Genomic DNA, 23,711 nt, shown 5'->3' on the forward strand with positions numbered 1-23,711 from the left:
GGGATCATTTGCGGGATCATTTGCTGAAAGCATTACCACTGTACCAATTACTGTCTGTCACATTATACACTAAAGAAACACCCAGCGTCTAATGCATCTGACACGGAGAAGAGAGAGAGCGGAAGAGAACTCTTAGAGAGTCAGGTCAGTGCGATGAGAGCGATGTCAGTGTCTAAGTGCACCTGCACGTTCAGCTCTCTGACTCTCTCTGACGGCCGTCTCTAAGCCCCTTTGATGTGCTCTTCAGCACGCCCGCCTGTGATTAAAAAACACTGTCGTGATTATGGCTCCGTATTAACTGATCTCAAAAAATCTGCAGTGGGAGATCCTCACCGCCTGAAGATGGGGGACGAAAGCTGAACACTTGCTTTGGAATAGCAACAGCGCACTGTCGCACTGACAAATCATTCCCTCTGTTTATGAAATTATGAAGCGATCTCATTTTTTAAGATTGCTTTTAGAAGTTTTGCTCTCCATTCATGCAAACTATGTGAGACACATTAAAGTCTATGAATGATTATGAATCATTGAAGATTTTTTAATATACTTGGAATTCAAATGATCTAAAGAAATATATTCATTGCATAAAATTGTTTATTTAATATATTCATAGCATAAATAAAAATTTGAATAACTGTGAACTACTTACATTTATATATCATATGTATAGTGATTTATGTATGTTTCCATATTTCAGATGTTTTGTTTGGAAACAAACTTTTCCTTTTGTTCTCTTCTTTTTAGTGGCATCTCCCTACTGGTGTTAAAGCAGCAGTGGATTTCCTCACTGCAGCTGCAGTCGCTCAATGAGGTTAGTGCAGGAAACATCTACGTCTCTAACAACAGCCAACTTTGCTACTACAACACCGTCAACTGGACGCGCCTTTTCCGCACCAACACCCAGAAGGCCCTGATCCGCAATAACCGGGACCCCAAAGAGTGTAGTGAGTCTCTTGCTCTCTTCCACTTATTTTGAGATCGTATATCTTGTTCCTGTGGGCGAAAAACTAGATTTGTTTAAAGTTGCTCTTAAAGCTCACGAGATTTGGTGTTCTCATTTAGGTATCACCTTTTTTATTGGGTCTTTTCCTTTTTGCTTTAGTTTGGAGAATTAGAAGTAGATACAAATGAGACAACTGTTGCAATTCATAAAGTATTGCTGTATATGACTGTAGCTAAAAATAATCATCTTCATGATAAATGTTTGCAATCATATTGAAATTTTCATTTATAGTAACCTTTATTACTTAGAATAATACAAATTTGGCAAACGTTTTTGAAGTTGAACATCTGTGATTTCAGATTTTTTTTTAGAAAATCTGTCATTGGGACGGTACCCTTATAATAGTAATATGTCCCGTTTTGGTACATATGAGCAACAAATGTCTCCACGGGACATGTCAAAGATAAACAAGGCTTTAGTCAGCCATGTATATTTACAAACAAGATTTCCAGTAGTTTAAATTCCGTACCCTATAAACACAACTTTAAATTTTCAGTGAACAATTCCTTCAAGACTTAGAAGCTATTTCTGTTTTATGGATGAGTACATTTCCTGAGAAAAAGTTGTGAAACTAGTTTTCTAAACCCAAGAAGTGCACTTACAGTACATCAGCTAAAATCAATATGTCATCACCTCGACACAGTTCTGTCTTGGCCTCCGTGAGTGCGAGGATATTGTTATATCCATTCACGAAAGGCCAATCTTACATAAAAAACCTAATGTACCGGACTATGAGCAATATATGACCTGTAAGGTTTTTTGGGGGGGACCGGATGTCATTCATTTGGCCCAGTACCGGTCTCAGACCCCCAGCTGCTGTGTGTCCTACCTCACCCTAACAGCTGTGAGGGTTCACGGCGTCTCATGCAGAGCGCGCTGACTTTGAGGCACTAAACTCTGTCACTCTGGAGTTGGCTGGTGCAACTACCCTTACCTCTGCCCGGGTGAGTACACCTCACTGAGCCCACCGGGGGACGTGAGGGTCCGGAGTTTCTTCGCAGATGGAAGGGTCAAGAGGCATCTAGACGTTTCACTCTTTTGTGAAAAGCACTGAATATGTGTGCTGAAGCAGCCCCCTACGGTGCCACCCTTTTACCCTTCAGAAAAGCCCGGGGCCCAAAACACATCTAAGCACTTTGAGGTTTTAAGGATTGAAAGATGTTGATTTATGTTACAGTAAAACCTGAAACCTAAAGTGACTTTTTGTCTGAGACCATAATACGGTGCGTTTTAACACAGATCGACAATCTAATTATCCGTTCTTTGCAAATGTTAAGTTGCTCCTTAAGCCGTTGTGGCGAATTAATTGCAGAGAGAGACGGCAACAATTTCTGACATTTCAGATGTGATTTTTTTCCAAAAGCTATAATCACCCAAGGGACTTTTAACTTTCTCCGGTGTGTTGAGATTTTGTTTCCTTCTCGTTGTATTTATTATTATGTAAAAGTTGTTATTTGCCCATTTTTTGGTCCTCTTTTCCATTACGCAGGATGTTGTGATGCAACACCAATTGTTTGTCTCGAGTCAACCGTAGCCTTATGAAGGCACTGATCCCTTCAGCTCTTACCTGTCTCCCTGGAAACCAACCTAGCGCTGCTTTTGACGTCAGCACATCCCAAACTGGGGGTTATTTAATCAATCTAACACAAAAAGTACAGCAGAAAGTGTTTCCCATTCGTCTGTGTTCGCCTGCGTTAGGAACCAAGTTGGTCCTTCAAACAAAATGTTTTGCTTCCGAAGAAAGACTTTGTGTAGTTCTGTCTGAAGTGTTTACATTTTTGTTACTGCCGATTCATCTTTTGATTTTTAAAATAAAATTATTATGCCACGTAGAAAATACACCATCAAAGATGATCATTAGTGTTCAGTAAAGTCAAATCAATATCAAGGAATTGCTTTTCGAAATAATGATGGGAATGATAAGATGCAGAGGGGACCAAAAGTCTGAGACAAATAGGCAAAATCCTTAATGAGCTTGTTTGCTTTATTGTCTGTGTATATTGCCATGACTAAACATGCAGTAAAATTACGAAACTTTTTTCTTTACTGCATATTTAAACAAACTAAAGAAAAGTTACCGATTGCATCTTTAATAAAAATGTATTGGGAAATATCTTCCTCTCCATTGTATTTGGTCGAGACTGTACATCCTCTTATGCATTAAAGGTAGGGTAATCGATTTCTGTAAACTGTTGTTGTTATTTGAAATCGACAACAAACACTACTACCCAACAGGAACACGCCCCTTCCTGCATTGCTCCGCCCACAAACATGCTATGCAACGCAGGCATGAAATGCTTTACCATAGCTTACACCACACGAATAACATTGCAAATGAATAAAATAAGCGAAGACGACACGAGTCTATACAAGCAGCACAATGGTTCCAGATCAACCAACTGATCTGAATCATAGCAACCTCCTCGTACGTGATTTTTAGATGATCGTGCTCTCCAACGCGTCACCACTGGAAAGTCTTTGTAATATTAACGCGGGTCCTAGCTCCTGCCTGACTTTTATCCTTCTTTTTATACCTAAAACCCACAGACCCTTTACTTTTATATAATAAATAAGACATTGCCCTTTCTACAGTCTTTCTAATGCCCGCTTGCTCTCTTCCCTCCGTCAACATGAGCGGACACGCCCCTTACTGCTGATTGGCTACAAGTTTGTTTTGGTTCTCGGCCCGACTCAGTTTTCTAAAGCGTTTTTGAAAAAAAATGCTAACATTGACAACATGGACTACTTTTGTCCAAAACCTGATCCATGTTATCTCTGTTTTATCTTTTTTAAACATCTTAGATAATTGGATGAAAAAAGTTTTTGTGGTCACTTTCTTTTGGAACTTCAGTTTCCAACTTCCCATTACTCTTCCCAGAAGTTGATTCATTTTAGAGGTTAGAACTGCATCTGTCACACGTGTCTATGAGTCCTCTTCAAGTATAGTGTCAGCATTATTTTGCAACTCTCACAGCTGTTGCAGGATCCAGCTCCTCGGAGGGTGGGCGTCTGGACCATTATGTCCTTTCAGAATTCCATTTCCAAATACAGCAGTTCATATACAACCAGCCTTTACAAGCGTAAGAGAACCATGACCGGACAAGATGGTGTGTGTGTTGTTCAATCACAATTTGACAAGATTTTTTTCTTCTATAGACTGCATGGTTTACTATGGACATAAATTAGTTTGTCATTTTTACATTTACTATGAATAATAACAATAGTAAATTAGAGCGGTCTCACTTAATAATTGAAATTCCAGTATAGAACTATGAAGGAAAGAAAACTGAATTAACTTTTTGCTCAACACTGTTTAGTACATGCTCATAGTCCATGCACATTTTATTGAATATAACATCTTTAATAGCCATTTACTTGCATTCCTTTGCAGTTTTAGACCGTATGGTATGTGATCCATTGTGTTCGGATACCGGCTGCTGGGGTCCGGGGCCTGACCAGTGCCTGTCCTGTCGGTTCTTCAGCAGGGGCCGCACCTGTGTAGAGTCATGCAACCTGCATGAAGGGTAAGCCGTTTAATTATATAAATGGTTTATTTGTTCAAGATCTTTACTAATATACATTATTTCATCCATTTGATATAACTTTTCATTCTACTTTAGTGTACTCAAATGTGCATTTGGGTCAACATGACGGAGCAGCTTACATATAAATGAGGATCTAAAAGTCTTTGTGACAGTGCCTCTATCTTGCATTATTTTCTAACCTGTGCTACATTTTTCAAGACAAAAAGCATGCGGTGTTATTCTGAAAGGGAAATTGAACCTTTTGTATATTCATCGTGCATTCATGTTCACTTGTAGGAGGCGTGTCTTGCTAATGTTGTAGCTGTCTGTGGTCCCTTGGGATTTCATAAAGATGCATGCCTGCGTCCTCTAGGCAAACAAGCACAAAACATCATAGCAGCGTGTCCTCAGGCTTTGAATAGCAGGTTGCGATGATGAAACGTAAACTAGGTTGAGCTGATAAACAAATAACAGCGTTTGGGTGGGCAAGATGAGCTAGGTTCATCTCCTACCTAAGGTGACGTCTACATCAAATACGGCGACGTGTGAAGAATCAGAAACCATGGTTTTAATTCCTTGGGTAGACGGGAGGATTTAGTGAACGTGAAAGGATTTATATGCTGTACAGAAAATATACATTATAACGTGTATATGTATACATTCTAGAAAATTGTGTTATTTGCAATAGGTCTGTCTTTTCCTTCAGTCAGCAAAAATAACAGTGAAGAGGTTGGGTGTTCGTTGTCTTTGTGTTGTTGGGCGGTATGTTAGTTTCGCATTCAGTTTAAAATGAAAACTCATTTACACTTACCGTTGCACTGTGTTTGCATGGACCGAACCCGAACTAGCGATAATTCATGCTGGTGTAGACCTTCATTTTTGCAACAGTTTTTTTTCTATGGTTTTGTATGGATAAGCTGGCTTTGTTTTTGTCTTGGTTTGCACAATTAGAATAAATACACAATGAAACTGTTGATCAGTGTTGTCGAGAAGGTAAATCGGAGATTGGATTTGAATTCCCTCTTTATTTGTTTTGTGCCTTCGTAACGCTCGAAGGGAAAGACGAATATCAGCATTTGATTGATTTGACTGAATGAACCAGTGAAATTTATTTTCTCCTTTGCCCAGGGCTAAAACAAGACAATAAGCAAACACATTCACATTCTGGAACAACAATGAATGCCGTTTTACTCGTTCCCTTGTCCTTTTTTATGCAGAAAAATGTATGCTTTTCAATTCGTAACACAAATCCCATTTTATTGTTGCGAGAACTCTTGTGATCTTATCTGTGGTATTCTGATTGTATCCAATAGTTTTGCTTCGTAGTGCCACCGTTTTTTAAATCTTTAGCTTTAATTTGGATTTAGTTTAATAAAAAATTGAATAACTTGCCGTTTCCCACATTTGCGACCCCATTCGTGAAAGTGTCCCGTAATTGTGGGCTTAAAGTGATAGTCCACCCAAAAATGAAAATTCTGTCATCATTTACATCTGTATGACGTTCTTCCTTCTGCAAAACACAAAAGAAGCTATTTGACAAAAAGTTGGTAACCGAACAGCTGCGGCACCCGCTCACTTCTATTGAATGGACACAAAACCAATGCAAGTGAATAGGTGCCAGTTAACAACATTCTCCAAATATATATATATATATACTGTATATATATTTGTGTTTGGCGGAAGAAAGAAAAGCATAGTATGGGTGAGTAAATGATGACAGAATTTTCATTTTTGGGTGAACTATCACTTTAATTGGTGATGTCACTTGTCTTCTCTGTCAGTGATTGACAGTGAATCAGCGGGCAGGGTGCATCTGTTTATTGAAGGCTGTGTGTAGCTCAGGGCTGGTTCACCCTGCGATCGTCCCACATGATTCTTTTGCCTTGCAGACTGTCTGGCTCTAGGCCCAAGCTGTTCACCAGGCCCTACATTGTCGAGAAGCGGGAGGCAGGTTCGGAGAGGTACGGCACGGCTACAGGCGCACAGACGCACCACTGTCTCGCACTGTCACGTATCATCCTTGCCACACCCAGTGTTCCGATATCTGTGTGTGAATGTATCTGTGTTTACAAGGTGATCAGAGAGTCTGTGTTTGCTCTGTCTCTGACCTCTGCGGTCGCACCCACTGTTCACACAAGACGACTCACTTTAAATTAGGAGCAAACAGACAAAAATGATTTGTTGGACGTACAGTTCAGAATTTGAATATACATGCATATAGTTCCCGTGATATTAACATGTATCTCAGGCAGTCTGATCTCCACTCTGAAGTAATAATTAATTACTTAAGAATAATTAAATGTTTCTGTCTGTTAACCCTGTTGAAAACATACGCTGTTTTTTTCGACAGGGAAGTTGGCTTACATCTTCACATATTCATATTTCTTCTGTCTCACCCACTGGGCTACCATACTCCATTTCTCTCTCCAACTGATGTCAGGTTTCACAATGTCCACCAGAGTTACAGGATGACAAAACAAAAGTGTCACAGCACTTCGTGATTATTTGTTTCAAAAGTCCCTTGGCTGATTTTCTCAGCATGGTGGTTTGAGGTGCCCCTGTGCTCGCCTGATGAATTGTCACTTGGATAGGTGATGAAAGCCGTTGACTGCTTGTTTTTGGTCAATGGTAACTGTGTTTGCCAGCTGTTGCTAGATTTCGTAGCAGCCATCTGAGATGTGAACCACAAGTGCTATAAACACCAAACGGATGTGTTAGATTCCACTGTCTCCCGTGTACGGCCGTGCAGCGCCTCAGGCACTGAATTCCCTATGGCTGTGATTTCACAAAGGTTCGGTGTGTGAGACGGCGCTGCTTTGAATTTTCCTTACTGTATGACTGGATGCTCTAATTCGGGTCTCTGAATGTATGTAGTCTGAAAATTGAACGTTCTTTGAAAGATTAGTGGTGATTGAGTGATGAACGCTGTTTAGACCCTTTGGATGAAATACCTGGAAGAGTGCAATTTTCAATGTTCTGCAAATTTCAATGTTCTCTAATACCTATACAAATTGTTACTGTATGTAATGTACCATGTGATCTAATCCTTCTCTTTTTTTCTACTCTCTCTCTCGTTCTAGCAGGGACTTGCGTGAATTTGCTAATGGCTCAGTGTGCTTGGAGTGTGATGCACAGTGTGAGGTGGCAGAAGATGATGGTCTTACCTGCACTGGACCTGTGAGTTTCGTCTCTGCATGTCTGCTTTTCACCTAGTGAACCATGTTCATTGAGCCAGTCATATAATCCTAAAAATACCATGGTGTTACTATAAACTAAAATATGTTGAAGCTTTTTTGTAAAGGATCTTCATTATTGCTTCCACCATGACTGAACAGTCAGCCTGAGCAGTATTTTGACATGTTAATGGACCATATTTCTCCGTTTAAAAAACTGGGGGAATTTGAAAAGGTCTGCAGCCATGATTTTTTCTTACTGGAACATGAACTGTATTTTGCAATATTTATAACATCATTGGATTTGTATGATTTTTTAGCTTTTTTTGCCTTGCATATTTGTCCAGACCAGTATGGCACTCAAAACACATATTGAAGTCTCATAAAACTGTTGAGACTGTGATTTTGAGCTCCTTATATTTTCATTTTGATGGATCAGAGGGTATTGTTCACCCAAAAATGAAAATTATTTATACCTCTCATGTTGTGCCAAACCATGACTTTCATTCTTTTGCAGAATGCAAAAGAAGTCATTTTGAAGAATGTTGGTAACCAAACAGCACTGGCCTCCATTGACTATTGTTTCTTAAAATATCTTCTTTTATTGTCAACAGAAGAAAGATTCATGTGCAGGTTTTGAATGACGTGTGGGTGAATAAATGATAGATTTTAATTTTTGCTAAATTGAACATGCAATGACAAGACATTTTTAGCTCTTTGTATGTCTAACAAGGTTCAGACTATCATTCTAATTTTGTAAAGTTGCACTTATTAAAAAAAATTGAGCGTATTTCTTTCCAAAGCCAATTTTTAACTTGCATTCGGTTCCGGCCCGTGTTCATTTTAGACTCTGGATGTATGTTTATTTTAATTCAGTGTGATCTCTTTCAATATCTATTACCTTGGAGCACAAACCTGGCTGAACAGCAGACACTGATTTCGATTGGCTTGGTCCAATGATTAATTGAACCCCTTCCTGAAGTGTACTTTCGCTGCTCTGGGATTGATTTAGCTTCTTGTTAATTTAGTGAGAAAGTAGATTAAGTTGCCTAATCTTAGCAAGTGTTTACAGAGCGCCCTTCCCCAAAGAGGGACCTGAGAGTTGGGCGAATAAGCTGTTTCGATGTCCATGAATTTGATCAGACTAGGGGAGCATTTCCCCAGATGGGCTGTGTGCTCAACTCTGTCCCTTTTTCAAAACAGCCTCGAGCGCTTTGGTTTAAATGGATGACAACATGACGAGGTGCGTACGGTCGTGCGCTCGTGTGTACGTGTGTTGCACAAAGAGGATTTGGCCGATCCGTCTCTAATGCTCCGAGGCCTCGGGCTGTTGTCTGCTTGACTCAAACCGAGAGGTCTCGCAGATGACGCGATCATGAGCCCACCGAGACTCAAGTCAGACACAAACTCTGTAAAACTATGTGCGTGTCCTGACTTTCTTTAGCAGTTTGGCAGCCCAGAACAATGAGCCTCTTTATATAACAGATATTCTCTCTTTTATTTAGATTCTTTGCTAGATCCTTAGATTTTATTGAAATAATATTAAAGATTATAAAAATTTCTACAGACAAACCATAACCCAAACAATAAATTACCCATCTAAGTAACCAAAGTCAGATGTCTACTAAGGATCTTAGTATCTGAGTTACTGAAACTTGTGTATGTGTGTGTTATCTAAGAGATGACTGAAATTCTGATTTGAGAATAAAGACATACATACATGTTGTATTTCATTTATAATTTCTTTTTCTAATTTCATGGTATAGCCATAGATGAGGGGTATTTAGACTTCACGCACATATATCATGTGGCAATTATACATCTTGAACATCCAGATGCATAACACGTCTGCATCATGTCCAGGGGCGGACTGGCCATCTGGCGTACCGCGCGTTTTCTCGGTGAGCCGCTAACGTATGGGGCCGGAATGGACGCGTATGCCGCTAACGTATTGGGGCCGTAACGGAGGCGTTGGCCGCTTAGACGGACGTATTATAAATGCGAATGCACGCAACGCGAATGCAAAAGACACGTATGCATGCATTCCCCCCCCTCCCCGTCGACAGATTCGGTGGAGGGCCGATGCGGGCCTAAAAATGCCATGGCCTATTTTTCTTCCCAGTCCAGCCCTGATCATGTCTCATGTATCTCAGACCTCTCGTGTATTGCTCTCTGTCTCCACTGCATCATCTAGAGGATTTACATACTTGCACAGCTTTGTGGTCGGACGAGACGCATGAATGTTAATACCCCTTAAGCTAAGACTAGCCTGCTCCTAAAATGTTTATTGTTATTAACTTGTTTACAGTTGAGTGGTCTATGCTATCCGTAAAACGACAAGGAAACATCTGCTGCACAAAGGCGTAATTAAACAACACTAACAGATAGTTTCTTCATTTTTGTTGTGGTGTGGAAATGAAGATGTTCATGCAGCAGGTGTCTGGAGAAGCAACACAATTACCTGAGATTCAGATTAGCTTCTTTTTATTCAGCCTTGGAGGAGTTTCTGCACAACCCTTATCTCTGTTTTGAGATGTAATAATTGGTCTTTCCTAGACGCTCGATGGATGCTCGGTAATGCTGCCGGCTCCTCGCGGGAAGCTCCTATATGCGAGTTTGTATTGAGTTTGACGTAACGTGAAACACTTTCAAGTTATTTTGGTCTGTATTAAATCATTGTTTCTTTTTAATTTATAGATGAAGACAGCTTTTGCTACATTGCTTTCTCTTTATATTTGATGACTTCTTTCTTTGCTGCCACAGAGGATGATGGGAAATGTAGTCGCCTTGTACACTGGCTAAAATGCTTATTTCCTGCAAGCTTTATAGCCGTTCTTTATCAATGCCAAATTGTACAGTCAACATTCCCAATTAAAAGCGAATTATGACAATTGCAATTCATTAATGAATAATCCAATGTAGGAAGAAAAAATCATGCTAGGCTAGTCAAGCTTTTCCCTCCTTTTTGGCATTATGTAAGTACTAGGCCACAGCTCCAACAACTATTTAACATCAATCGTGAGCCGCGCATGTGTTTGCCGAAAGCGGCAGATTTCACGGAGTGGAGCTGGATGTTCCGTGTCTGGCTCGCATGGCCGTTTACTAGCTGCTGCTTTATTGCATCAGAGCCGGTTTACAGCGTGAAATGAAGAGCAGCTGTAATTGCTTGAAGGCATTTATTAATTTCTCACAAGAGGTTCAGTCATATAGAAGCACATATCTTCGGCAGACTTATAGTATCTGCATGCAGATGTTTCGCAAGGTGATGTGAGTGCTGCGCGCACGTCTGACCCTTAAAGGAACAATATGGAGCGCCTTTTCATATTGTCTGCAAAGTGTTATTTGTCTTTTAGTTGTTGAGGTGCCTGTGTGACTCTAACAGTTCTTATATTGATATCCGAGCTAACAATTCCCCCTCTTCTGCCTCCTCTCTCCATATTACCACCATAAATCCTGCGCCGGCTGATTGTTATGGTCATTGTGTGTGTGGTGAGGGATGGTTATTATCAGTGCTTGCTGGTATTTTATGTCTCCTTTACCTCCTCTCGCTCTCTTTTTCCTCACACACAGGGTCCTGATCACTGTGTTAAATGCCTTCACTTTAAGGACGGGCCCAACTGTGTGGAGAAATGCCCTGATGGCCTCCAGGGAACAAACAGCTTCATCTTCAAATACGCTGAGACCAACAATGAGTGTCACCCTTGCCATGTCAACTGTACCCAGGGGTATGGATGTGTTTGTTAAATGTTTGCAAGTTGTGTGTGTGTTATGTGCAGTATTTCTAACGGTGTCACGACAAAGACGGCAGGTGCTTTTTAAAAAAAAAGGTCAAGCATGAAAAATATGTTGCTTAACTATTATTTATGTTTTGGTTGTTTATGGAATACTGTGTACATATTCATACATGCAGCATGTATGTATTGCAATTACAATGTAGCATAAGAATAAATTGGTTTTATAAATCATTTGTAACCTACTTTCATTAAATATTAGAAAATGTAAAGCAAAAACCCCACAGTGCTTGCACATAGACTAATTCATTCGCTTGTTTGCTACGTCACTTCTAGCCTCAGGATGTTCGGAGAGCCTATTCTTCAATTCACTGACCCTTTTAAGAGCGCTTGTGTCCTCAGAGCTGCCTGTGCATAAAACATCATTAATTTTAGAAGAAAGAGTTTGCCCTTGCTGCGTCTCGGCGATCTAACTTTGGACTAAATGATAACCATCACGCTCTCTAAATTTATCCTGCTGGGCACCTGCAGCTTAACCTCAGGCCCTCGGGGTTAAAATGAGTGACAGCTCAGATTACCTGCACAAAAAAGTCCACTGTGGGAATCGTGCACTTTCACTTTACACAGGATTTGTGTCTTCTTCCCTGTCACATGAAAGCCTGCAAATGATGATTGTCTCATCTTTACATCTGTAGTAGAGATGTATTATTAAGTATTATGCTGGTGTTCTCCTGAAATTTTGACAAATTTATATGCATTTAAAATACAGACTTTTGCTTCTGTGAAATCTTACCTTACATTTTGTCGACTTACCTTGCACTTACATGTACATGCCTAAATTTTAAATACATGTATTGCAAAAAAGTTATATCCCCAACCTCCTAAGCACCTTGTCATTCTACAGTCTTCTATAGTGCATTTTTAGGATCATCTTAACCCCTTTGAGACTTGTACTCACAACAGGCGGGAGAATATGGTTGTAGTAAAGCTGTTTAAAAACATCTGCTTGTGAATGGAGGAATAGCTCTCCAGATGGAAGAACTTCCGATGAAAGATGCACACACACGCTCTTTCTGTCTTCACTAATCTCTCTCTAAAGAGAAACTGTCTGTAACAGAGGCATTTACCTTTCAATGTTAATTATACACCCTAGATCAAAGATTATTTTTTGTCATTTTTTTCTCCATGAGCACTCTATAATCATCTTTGTCTTTAGTCAATTCAGTAAATATGAAGCTCAAGGTCACTACTATTGCTTTTTATTTTAGTCATGCGTTCTCGAAGAAAATGGAACTCTGTCGAAGTGTAAATTGTGAATAGGGAATACGGATGGCAACTATTGTAAACAATTGGTAGTAATCTAAACAGTTGGGTCGAAAATGATGAGGTTTGTGTAAAAGGATTTGACTTCTGTGCATTAGGCCCTGCGGTGTAAATTCAGCGGAACAAATCTGTCAGTGGTGTCATTAATATTAATCTAACAAAAATATTATAACCACTTTGCAAACTCTTAGCTTATTTTCTTGCTTGCTTAAATAATTACATGAGAAACTTCTTCGGGAAAAAAACATGCCAAAAATCTATATTAATTATATTATCAGATTAACTTTTTAAATGAAGAAGCATATTAGATGGTGTTGTATCGAAATTCTTATTGAGAGGCGTAAATTTCACTAATATATTATTTTCTGGGCTCGGTAAACTAGCCTTTGGGTAGAAAGTAAGCACTCTTGAAACTTTATTATCTTGTTTAGGGCTGTCAAACGATTAATCGCGTTTGTGTTTACATAATATATATCTGTGTACTGTGCATAATAATTTTGTATTTATTAACACCCACACATGCATATATTTAAGAAAAATCTAAAAATGAATAAACATTTATATATCATTTCAATTATTGGTAAATATAAATAAATACATGTAAATATTTCCTAAATATGTATTCATGTGTATGTGTTTGTATTTATAAATACAAAATTAATATGCACAGTACACAGACATATATTATGTAAACACAAACTTTTATTCTGGATGCGATTAATCGCGATTAATCGTTTGACAGCCCTAATCTTGTTACATTAGTGGACCACAACTAAACAATGTGACAATGTCTTTGTTTTAACTGATTAACTAATTTATTTGTTTCAGATGCACTGGACCCCGTCTACAAGACTGCATTGGTATGATGGACAGGTATAATATTTTTTATTATTTTACGTCTAAATACCTCTAAGAGTAATCATGTCTCATATTTGGCTCTATTCTTTGAGTGGCATGCATTCTCTTCTACACACACAAATGCACACTCATTCTCTAAGGCACAGTGACTTCCACTGTCAGTAGGTTTGCAAGGTCAGAATCTTGGCTCCAGTTTCTCTCTCATCTTTATTTTCTGTCTCGCTCGCCCTCCCTCAAGCCATCATTTATTCGTGGCCTCTATTTTGGTGTTGCGTCCAATGTCTAGCACTAGATTCTAGTCACACTGGCATCAATAGAGCATCACTGTCCAGAGGTTCTTGTCACCACATAATTCTGTATTATTCTACTTGGAGCACACACACAGAATGATACACCCTCTAACTTCATAATGTTCATGCAGTAAACTAACGGTACTGTTTAGCGTGTTGACAAAATGTTTATATGCTCTCCTACTTGTAAGTCGCTTTGGATAAAAGCGTCTGCCATTACTTAAATGTAAATGTAAATGTAATGCATTGGAGTCAAAAGCTAAGACTACAAACATAGAAAATGTTGATTTTTTTCATTTATAACTTGGAAGTGTTCGGTATTATACTGTAAAATAACTGAGTATTTTAAATTTTGTTACAGTAATGATGTTGATCAGATTGCCTTGCTTCCACTTAGGCCCACAAGATTCTCTGGGACATATGTTAAGATATCGCTGCTGTCCTTCTGAACATCTCCATATTTCATGATTTTTATTTTCATTTGCCATAAATCATTTTTATTAGTCACCGTTTATGTTTGCCACTGGGTTTTGCAAGTATCTAAAAACTATTTTAAGTGCTTGTGAACTTTGACAACACAGTATTTAACTATTCAAAATGTACAGTGTTTTTTCCATTTCATGAAAAACATTGAATTTGGACAACCAAGGTTGCTGAAGGACAGCGACGATATGTTAAAATATGTGAAGATAACATAGATCTTTAGGTTTTGATATTAGGAAATACCTAATACTAAGCAATTTAAGCATGATGCGTTAAATAAGATAAAACATTTTCAGCATTTTCACTTTTAACTTTCAAAAACCCCACATCGCACATTAAAATGTACCCTCCTCTTTCTGCTCTTGATCATTGTTTTAGTCCCAGCTGCCTTTCAACAAAAAACCTCTCTGCCTTTCAACTCAAGAACAGCAAACAGGGTTGGGGTGTTGGAGATGGAAAGTTATATAATGACCAAGCCAACGTTCTGTGATTAATGTGCTGCTGTGAGGCCTGCGTGCGTGTGTGTATATGTGTGTGAGAGCATTTGCTTTGCAGCATATTTGATGAATTGATATCACTTTCCTTCGCTCTCATGGGAGAACAGGAACAACATACCATTAAGTGCTCGGAGCAAATGCATTTGCTGTTTCAAATCCACCGTAATGTTATACAGAGCGCTGGCAGGGAGGAAGACAAAACTAAGAATCACACGTCTCAGGTGCGGTGCCACAACCATTCAAAGACTGACCGATACCTGGTAGGATAAAATTACCATTCTGATTATTTGGGTTTGAATAAGTCATGTTCCCAAGGAGCGTTTTAGAGAAGGAACTGCACACAGGATTTTGCGATTTTGGTGGTTTTCGATGGTGGTATTAAATAGCACACCAGTGTATTCCATTATAATCTTGAGTTTTATCCAGTTTAAGGTTTGATATTACTGTAGATCGACTGATAAAGCATGGCTGTAGCAAGGCCAAGCTCATTGGTTTGATTCCAAGTAAACTTTAAATGCACTACAAGTTGGTTTGGATAAAAGCCAGTATCTCTGCCCCAATTCCAAAAATACACCAAGGTTGAAATAAAGACTGCACTTTTGTTTTAGAATGAAGAAATTCCACAATTATATCCAATTACAAACTAAAAGCAAATTACCAATTTTTTTTAAATAAAACATTTTTTTAAGTAAACAGTTGACACAGATCGCTGTTGAAAGAAGTGATAGGCCTTTTCTACAGAAATATAGATAAATCTTGTTCACTACTAGTCTGTGCGCTGGTTGTTTGGACAGACTATCACAGTACAGACTGCAAGCAGTAACCCTGAAGAAAAAGAGCAGTAACCCTGGAGACCAAAGACACTCAGGGGAGACGTGAACATCTCTAGTGTGTCTGAGGTGAGGCAGATGATTGGCCACGCTCACAACAGCACAGTCACATAAAGAAGATAGAAACGCAATGTAGGGCTTAGTAGATGCTGTCATTATTTAGACATTGAAAACACATTTAAACAGGCATGTGTTTTCATAGCGCTTCAGCAACCATTCATAGAATCAATGGCATTAATGTGAGCAAAGCACGCTTGTGCTGAAAGGTGCAAAAGAAAATTGTATCTCTTCAAACCATCTCTTGCTAGCTTGGAAAAGACATGGCAGGTTACATAAAACAAGATGTCAGACACCCTGTCCCGCGTCTCCTGCAATATACGGCAGCGGCACACTACGCTACACGTTGACAGCAATGCAGCATCAACATAATTGCCTGCTCATTGTCAGTGCGACAGCGGCTCCCTCATGCACGTGGGATCTATACTTGTGGCGGTCCATAAGCTTTTGTATTGTGACTGCAGATCAATATCAAATTAACGGGGGAGATTCTCATCTGGCCCAGAGATAATCTAGCAGTCTATCGCTCATCATGCCCGGGCAATGTTTCACGCTCACGTCTTATTGGGTGGGATTTCATTTTCATTCCACAAACTTACAGTTTCACGTTTACACAGGAGGGAAGACCAAACAATAACATCCACAGAGTCCATCTTACGGTGTCTGTCTTCCCCCTGCTCGGTTTTAGACAGAAATAACTGGCTTTTCTTGTCTCAAGGCAAAAGATTTCATCTAGGCGTACGGACAGGATGGCTTTTCTTGCACAAAACAAGCTATAAAAGCACAGGACAATGGAACAGAATGCAAACATTTCTTAAAAAAAAAAAAAGCTTAGGCTTGTTGCTAGTGGACTGTAAATGAGACGTTAAAGGGACAGTTCACCAAAAAATTAAAATTCTGTCATAGTTTACTCACCCTCAGATTATTCTAAACCTGTAAACATTTCTTTGTTCTGCTGAACACAAAGGAAGATATTTGGGTGAATGTCAGTAACCAAACAGGTCTCATCCCCCATTGACCCCCACAGTATTTATTTTCCCTTGTATGGCAGTAAATGGGGGATGAAATCTTCCAAATATTTTCCTTTGTGTTCAACAGAACAAAGAAATTTGGAATTTTGTCCCTTTAATAGGACATTGAATATATCGGTTCCATTTTCAGCTTGTTGTAGTTGCTCTAGTGTTGTAAAAACTGAAATTAATTATCTATTTATTTTGATCTGTTTATTTATTTATCATAATTTGCATTTTATGCATTTTGATCTTTAATTTATGTTCCTAAAACAGTCGATACATCTCAGCAATGTATGGCTTTTCCATTCTAAATTATAATCTTTTATTACACCTATAATGATGTTTATATTTATACTGAAATGCTTTACATGGTCCTCAGAATTTTAAAATATTTTTACATACAGTATATATTTTTTGCTTTTAATTACAATGCACTTGGGGCGCACCCACAAATTTGATAAGAGAATAAATCAAAATGTTCAGTGCTTCTTTGGAAGAAATAAGAAGAATGTGACCTTTTATAGAAAGCAGGTTAGCAGGCTTAATATGACCAAGATTAAGTTTGATTAAGGACCTAAAAATACTGTTTAACCTTTAACATTTTTACTCATTTTATAACAATGAATAATTTCCTGTTTTTCCTTTAAAACGTCATAATAATTCCTTCAATTTGTTTCTTTTAATTAAATTTCTTAAAGCGGATGTAACACACGCAGTTTCTGCCAATCTCATATTAATCTTGAGTACCTATAGAGTAGTATTGCATACTTTGTATCTTCGAAGAGTATTTAGTTGTACAGCTGTACGATTATTTCAGAAAACAGACAACCTCCTGAATGCGTGTGGGGGGGGGGGTTTGCGGAACTAAAGCATGAGCACACAATACATCATCGCATCATCCCTGCATAACTGTTGATTCACAATAAGTTCATATGGTGTGCCTTATGCACGTACGTGCCGATTGCCAACAAGACACAGACATATGATTAGGTTCACATACCACTGCTCTGTCTATCAGTTTCAAACGATCTGCAAATCCAGCGTTATATCCACAGTTTATATAACATTCCTTCCAGAAATGCAGTGAAGAAACAAACACAGCTGAACTTCGCAAGTGCTCTTTCTCCCAGTCTCCATGGTTGATGCGTGGGCGTGCTCTTTCATCTCTCTCTCGCGGGTTGACGCATGGGCGTGTTTTCCAGGAAAATTGTCTAATAACAGACTAAGAGAAGTTGTTACGAAACAGAATTTCATGTACGAAAAAAACTTCCGAAACCTATACGAACGCTGGGGGAGTGTATCGAGCACAGAAATACTACGTCATAAGTCCAACTCGTTTTTTGACAAGTTGACCATGTTAAGCATGAGAAGACAGCACGTTTAACATCGTAAAGAAGTCTGAATGCATGAAACACCGTTGCACATCCCCTTTAAAATTGTTTTTTTCTTCAAACTTTTTAAAATAATTTAAGATTATAAATTATTTCAAGTTTTTAAATCCCAGGTTTGCAATGCAGTGTTAGACTTTGTTTTTTAGGAACACCTTTCTCATTCACCACTATTGTATACATACTATAGAACAGTTTAAGGATAACACAGCGGCAACAAAAGTTTTGTGGATTCGCTTGCATCCCTTTGCAGAAAGAAATGGGGATGAATAAGGACATGCAGTGAAACTTAGTGTGAAAGGCTGGAATCAGAATGACAGAGCTGTAATAGGACAGCTTGTGCTGTGTATTGTATGCAGCCGAGCCGATGTTGTCCTGCCTTCCATGCTAACTGAATTAGGTCTTTCATTAATGTTCACGCTGAAATTCAGGCTGAACGCTCAAAGTACAGCCCAGAGAGGACTGATGCAAGATGACATCGGTTGGAAAGGCTGTATCTAGTTCTTATTGAACATCTGTCTGAGAGAAATGCTTTTTGCAGGTTCCTGCTCATTTATGAAAGATTTTTCATTTCCACCCCACTGTTCTGATGTTTCTCCATTTTTTGAGGAGGGAAACTTCACTTTTTTCAGAGTTTTACTTATTTTGACTTACAGGAAAATTGTGTTATGAATATTTCCATCTTTCAGTTCCGCAAGTGTTTTTGGAAGCATTCTGCTGTGCTGATGACATGCTCAAACATTTTGGAATGATATGGCTCTTAATTTTTGGTTTAAATATTAAACCACACACAATTAATATAATTCTTAATAATATTGAATAATTTGATCAAATAAGAGCAATTGATGTTGTTCAATGCTTATAAGTATTTATTCATATTAAACGTTATATTACTATAAAAGTTCTGAACACAAGTTTATGACTCTGGTAACATACTGTATTGGCACACTTTAACTATTAAAAAATATAATTTGACTCATTGTCTAAATAATTAAAGTTGTAAGCGAGTAGTCATTTATTCCTCATTTATTTTCATAGTTTCTGAAACAATAGTAAACAAAAATGTTTGTTGGGCATTTAAAGTTATTTTTGCAATGTCCAAATTTAAAATTCTTGATATGTGTAGCTTGTCATGTTAATTGTCTTGCCTCTCTTTGGCTCAGGACTCCGCTCATTGCCGCCGGGGTTATCGGTGGGCTGTTTGTGGTGATCATCGTGGGCTTGAGCATTGCAATATCAGTTAGGAGGAGAAGAATAAAGAAGAAGAGAGCCCTGAGACGCTTCCTGGAGACTGAGGTTAGACACGCTCAAGCTTTATACCTTCTATACCTGTCAGATTCAGACGACCATACTCTATAATTTCATGGGTCCTGAAAACCTCTAAAAGTCAAGAGCCAATCAGAGACCAGAAGCAGCTCCTGAATGAGAAGCATGAGGAGCTGAGTGTGATCTGTGGGCCCTCCGTGCGTCTCAGTGAGAGAGGAAGTACTCACTACTGAGAGGAGATGAGTGAGATCATTTCCTGATTGAATTTTCAAGAGAATTCCATGCTGGTTTAGTTATTATCTCATGCATGTTTTGCAAGAGGCTTTTTAAGTTTTAATGTTAGTCCTCACCCACATCAAACTGGCCTAAAATGAGACTCACAGACAGGGAAGACTGTGGCATTTAGTGCATCAGCTGTCATGATTCAGTTAATTGGAAATCAGTTAAAGCAATAAGCCACGATAGGCCCTGCAGAACAGGGGGGCTCAATCGCTGTAACAAATGGATTTGACTGGTTTATTGGGGCAACAGCACTATGATAAAAGACATTGATGTTCAATAAAGAGTTGCATTTATTACGAATAATCATCATAGTAATCCATTAGCTAAGCAATATACTTCATTATCCTAATTGTTTACTGTTACCAAGCAGTGTAATAACTTGGCACATTAATAAAGATGTGTGGTCAAATGTGCCAGTCTTATTTTAATGATGATACTACTAATGCTATAATTGACTTTACCCAAACATGAATGAAAAGTCAGGTCTTCGATGTCATGATGTCAAAGCACATTAGCATGATTGATTTTATTACTCGTGTGTTATTTGTATTCTTAATCCTTCAACATGTCCTTATTTTCTTTTTATCCTTCTTTCTACTTGTTCTTTTCTTACATCTTAATATCACAAGGTTTTTCATATCACTGTGTAGGTGGAGGATTCATAAGAATGCAGGTTGCGCATGAATCCGTAGGTTCTGACCCCTCCTCCTCAAATGTGCATATATCCGTATGACCCGAGGCTCTGAGCAGAGAGAATAATATCTCCAAAGATGCGGAGCAAACCCACGTTTTCTTCCTAAACGAAATCGTATACCTTTAATGTGAAAATGGACATCACACATGCCAATAACCCAAACTGTCTAAAACATCGTTTCCAACATTTTTATCTGTTATATACACAGCGTCACCTTTACAAACTGTTCATTGACACTAACCTGAATTTGTTTAGAATAATTGACAAACCACATTTAATTCCCAATTATTGTTAATAAGGTTCACACATAAAACAATTAATACCTTGGGTTGAGAAATACATATATTTTCTTTCAAATTATATATAAAATTGCACAAAAATACATATTTGAATATTTCTAGTTATAAACATATAACCACAAGTAAAAGACAAGTATCCCCTTGTTTGCATGATCTTAAATTTGTTTGTCTAGTTAAGTTGAAAGAGAACCACATGATTTCTGCTTAGACTTTCAGCACCTCTGAGCTACATCAGGACCACGGACAGCTCCTGATCTGTGTTTCAGCACCAGCTGGTCCGGACAGCTCCCTGTATCACAGCTCATCTTTGAAAAGCCCCTCCCCTGGCTCTCCTCCGCCTTCTTGTGTCCAGGCTCCTGATTTACAATTCCATTTAAATGAAGAAGTGCTATTGTTTTTTAATCAGGCGGCTGTGATGAGCCGGGGGACGGCGCGAAGGGTCGATAGAACGACTGATTTACGCTCTGTCTTTCTCTCTTTTGCTTTCCCTCTCTCACAATTTCTCTCCTCCACCCTCTGTCTTCATATTTTTTATCAGGTTAACCTTCCCTATTTCTCTGTCATTGTTCCAATATCTTCTCTCTTTGCTTTGCTCTTATCTCTGTTCCATTCTTGCATTTCAATTGGTTGCTTGATCGCCAGGGGTTTTCATTCATTGATTGGACTCCCTTACTCGGATGTGTACCACATAATAGCACAGAAAGAATAAATAAATTACAGGGAATTCATAAACTGTGGTGTATGCGCTGCAATTTATTTGAGTTAGTGTTGAACATTAATTGATTGTCCAGATTGAATGTCCCAGATTTATAACATCACTTATGGAGACTCACTCTTTTGTTTTGCACGGTTCAGTTGGTGGAGCCCCTTACGCCCAGCGGTGCGGCCCCCAACCAGGCACAGCTGCGCATTCTGAAGGAGACTGAGCTGAAAAGGGTAAAGATCCTCGGAGCCGGAGCCTTTGGCACTGTTTACAAGGTAATGACCTCAAAGTGGTTGAGGGTAATGAGAAGCAAGACACCGAGCTAGAGACACGCTTGTTTTTACAGATGTGATTTTATGACTCATTAAGCAATTATCAACATTATTATTGCTTAAAATAAGAACACTTGGGGTATTTTACAAAACCTCCAGGAATGAGCTTTGACTTGTAACTCTTACAGACCATGTGTGCTACAGACTTGTTGAGAAGAGCTGCTTTTATTTGTCTAAATAATCAATTTAAACTTAGTTAACGACAAAAAAGAAATCCTGTAGACGTATTCATATTAAATGAGAACAGAGAGTCTTCTTTTCAACTCAACTCAACTTTATTTATATATTTTACAATTTTCATTGTTACAAAGCAGCTGTACATGAGACATATTGACTATAAGCAAAACAATTAAAGTTGTACCTGTAAAAACAAGAAAAAGGTGAAAACACAGAAAACAGACATACCCACATACAAAACACTCCACACACACAATATGCACACGTACTAACAGACATAGACACACACACACGGACGTGCACGCACACACACACGTACACAGACAAGTACGCACACACACAGACACACACGCACGCACACACGCACGCACAGTGAGAGCACACATTTAAGATAAAGGAGAGAGAAGCACAGGTCAAATATAACAGACTATAAATTCCTATATGCAATATTAATTAAGTAAAACTTAAAAATTCCCTTTTGGCTTGAGCCAAACCATCAAGCACCCACCCAGAACACCTTATGAACTGTATAGCAGCACCCTCGCATACAAACTGCAACACTTTGCACAAGCACCATTCATGTTTTCTTCAGAAATGTAAAAATCTAGTTCACAAACAACAAAGCTGCCATCTTCAAAAAAAATGTTTTTGTGATTCCAGGGCATCTGGGTACCCGAGGGCGAGACTGTGAAGATTCCTGTGGCCATAAAGATCTTGAACGAGGCAACAGGCCCCAAAGCCAACGTAGAGTTTATGGATGTGAGTGTCACTCTGTTCTGAGGCATGTTTTTAGGCTTTTCTCAGCGAATACTCAGCTCTTTCATGGTTCAAAAGGAAAAATGTATGTAAACCTCAAATTGGCCCATCCTTTCAGATGATGCAAGGACTATGAAACACTTACCAAAGTCTCTTTATGCCCATGTTGAGTTCAATCTGCAAAAGGGAATTTGCAACTTGCACAGGCCGGACACCAGTGTAGATGACCGTACACTTTGATGTTAGTTCTGCATCTATCTTCAGAGAATTAGAGGGTGGAATTCTGCACATACATACATTTGCACAGTTTCTACGTGTTAATCCCAGTGCATGGTCATAAGGACTACATTATTTCCCAGTATTATTTTAATGGTAATGAGCTGCCCTCCCTGTTGCCAAGGCGACAGCAACAGGGTCGTCCTAGAAGTCACTCAAGGCAGGGCAAGGAGGGTTTGTTGAAGAACAGGTCTCCAAATGCCACTCAAACCACAGACACGCGTACAGGCAGATCAAACGCGTGGATGCCGGCCCCTGCTGCTGATTGGCCGAGCAGCATGAATGCACGCAATCATCTCGGCAGCTGGAGAATAGCAGGAGCGTGAATGCTCATTATATAACTGTCAAGTGTGTCATTTTATGTAGTGCTCAGATAATGGGTTTGTGTGTGTGTTTGTGGATGTCGAATGTGTGTTGCAGACTTAGTTTATTTTAAATGTTCAAACATCGTAAGAGTTTCCCTTCGAGGCCAGAAATCATACTAATGACTGAGGCATCTTTTATTGCGGCAATATAACCTTATGGCCCGAAGTTGCATATTATTTCAGAATTATCCCCTCAGCTGTTTATGAAAATTATAATTTTTTTCAATTCTGTGTTTCTTCTGTATTGTTCCATGATAACATGATACCCTGGGCCATCCTTTAACAGAAGTGAAATATGTTGCACATAAGCCAGAAGTTATTCCTACAGGAGCAATTCAATGTGCGATTGTATGTAAAGTATAAACATGCTCTGTTTTAGTAAGGAGCCTCA

At 38.9% G+C, this 23,711-nt stretch overlaps 1 protein-coding gene across 5 annotated transcripts in view; it reads left to right on the forward strand.

Annotated features, from left to right (window-relative positions):
• LOC130555312 (receptor tyrosine-protein kinase erbB-4-like) overlaps nucleotides 1–23,711 on the forward strand; it is a 261,288-nt gene that overhangs the window by 197,393 nt on the left and 40,184 nt on the right. For 3 of the 5 annotated variants that reach the window (XM_057335417.1, XM_057335419.1, XM_057335418.1), the window contains exons 12-20: nucleotides 745–944; nucleotides 4,395–4,527; nucleotides 6,417–6,488; nucleotides 7,611–7,704; nucleotides 11,271–11,425; nucleotides 13,583–13,627; nucleotides 19,334–19,466; nucleotides 21,567–21,689; nucleotides 22,584–22,682. In XM_057335417.1, coding sequence (XP_057191400.1) covers nucleotides 745–944; nucleotides 4,395–4,527; nucleotides 6,417–6,488; nucleotides 7,611–7,704; nucleotides 11,271–11,425; nucleotides 13,583–13,627; nucleotides 19,334–19,466; nucleotides 21,567–21,689; nucleotides 22,584–22,682 — 1,054 coding nt within the window. The remainder of the gene's footprint in view (nucleotides 1–744; nucleotides 945–4,394; nucleotides 4,528–6,416; nucleotides 6,489–7,610; nucleotides 7,705–11,270; nucleotides 11,426–13,582; nucleotides 13,628–19,333; nucleotides 19,467–21,566; nucleotides 21,690–22,583; nucleotides 22,683–23,711) is intronic. The other 2 variants (XM_057335420.1, XM_057335422.1) reach the window with 1 other exon arrangement.

Source organism: Triplophysa rosa, linkage group LG6, assembly GCF_024868665.1.
Source record: "Triplophysa rosa linkage group LG6, Trosa_1v2, whole genome shotgun sequence".
In the NCBI taxonomy this organism is placed as follows: Eukaryota; Metazoa; Chordata; class Actinopteri; order Cypriniformes; family Nemacheilidae; genus Triplophysa; species Triplophysa rosa.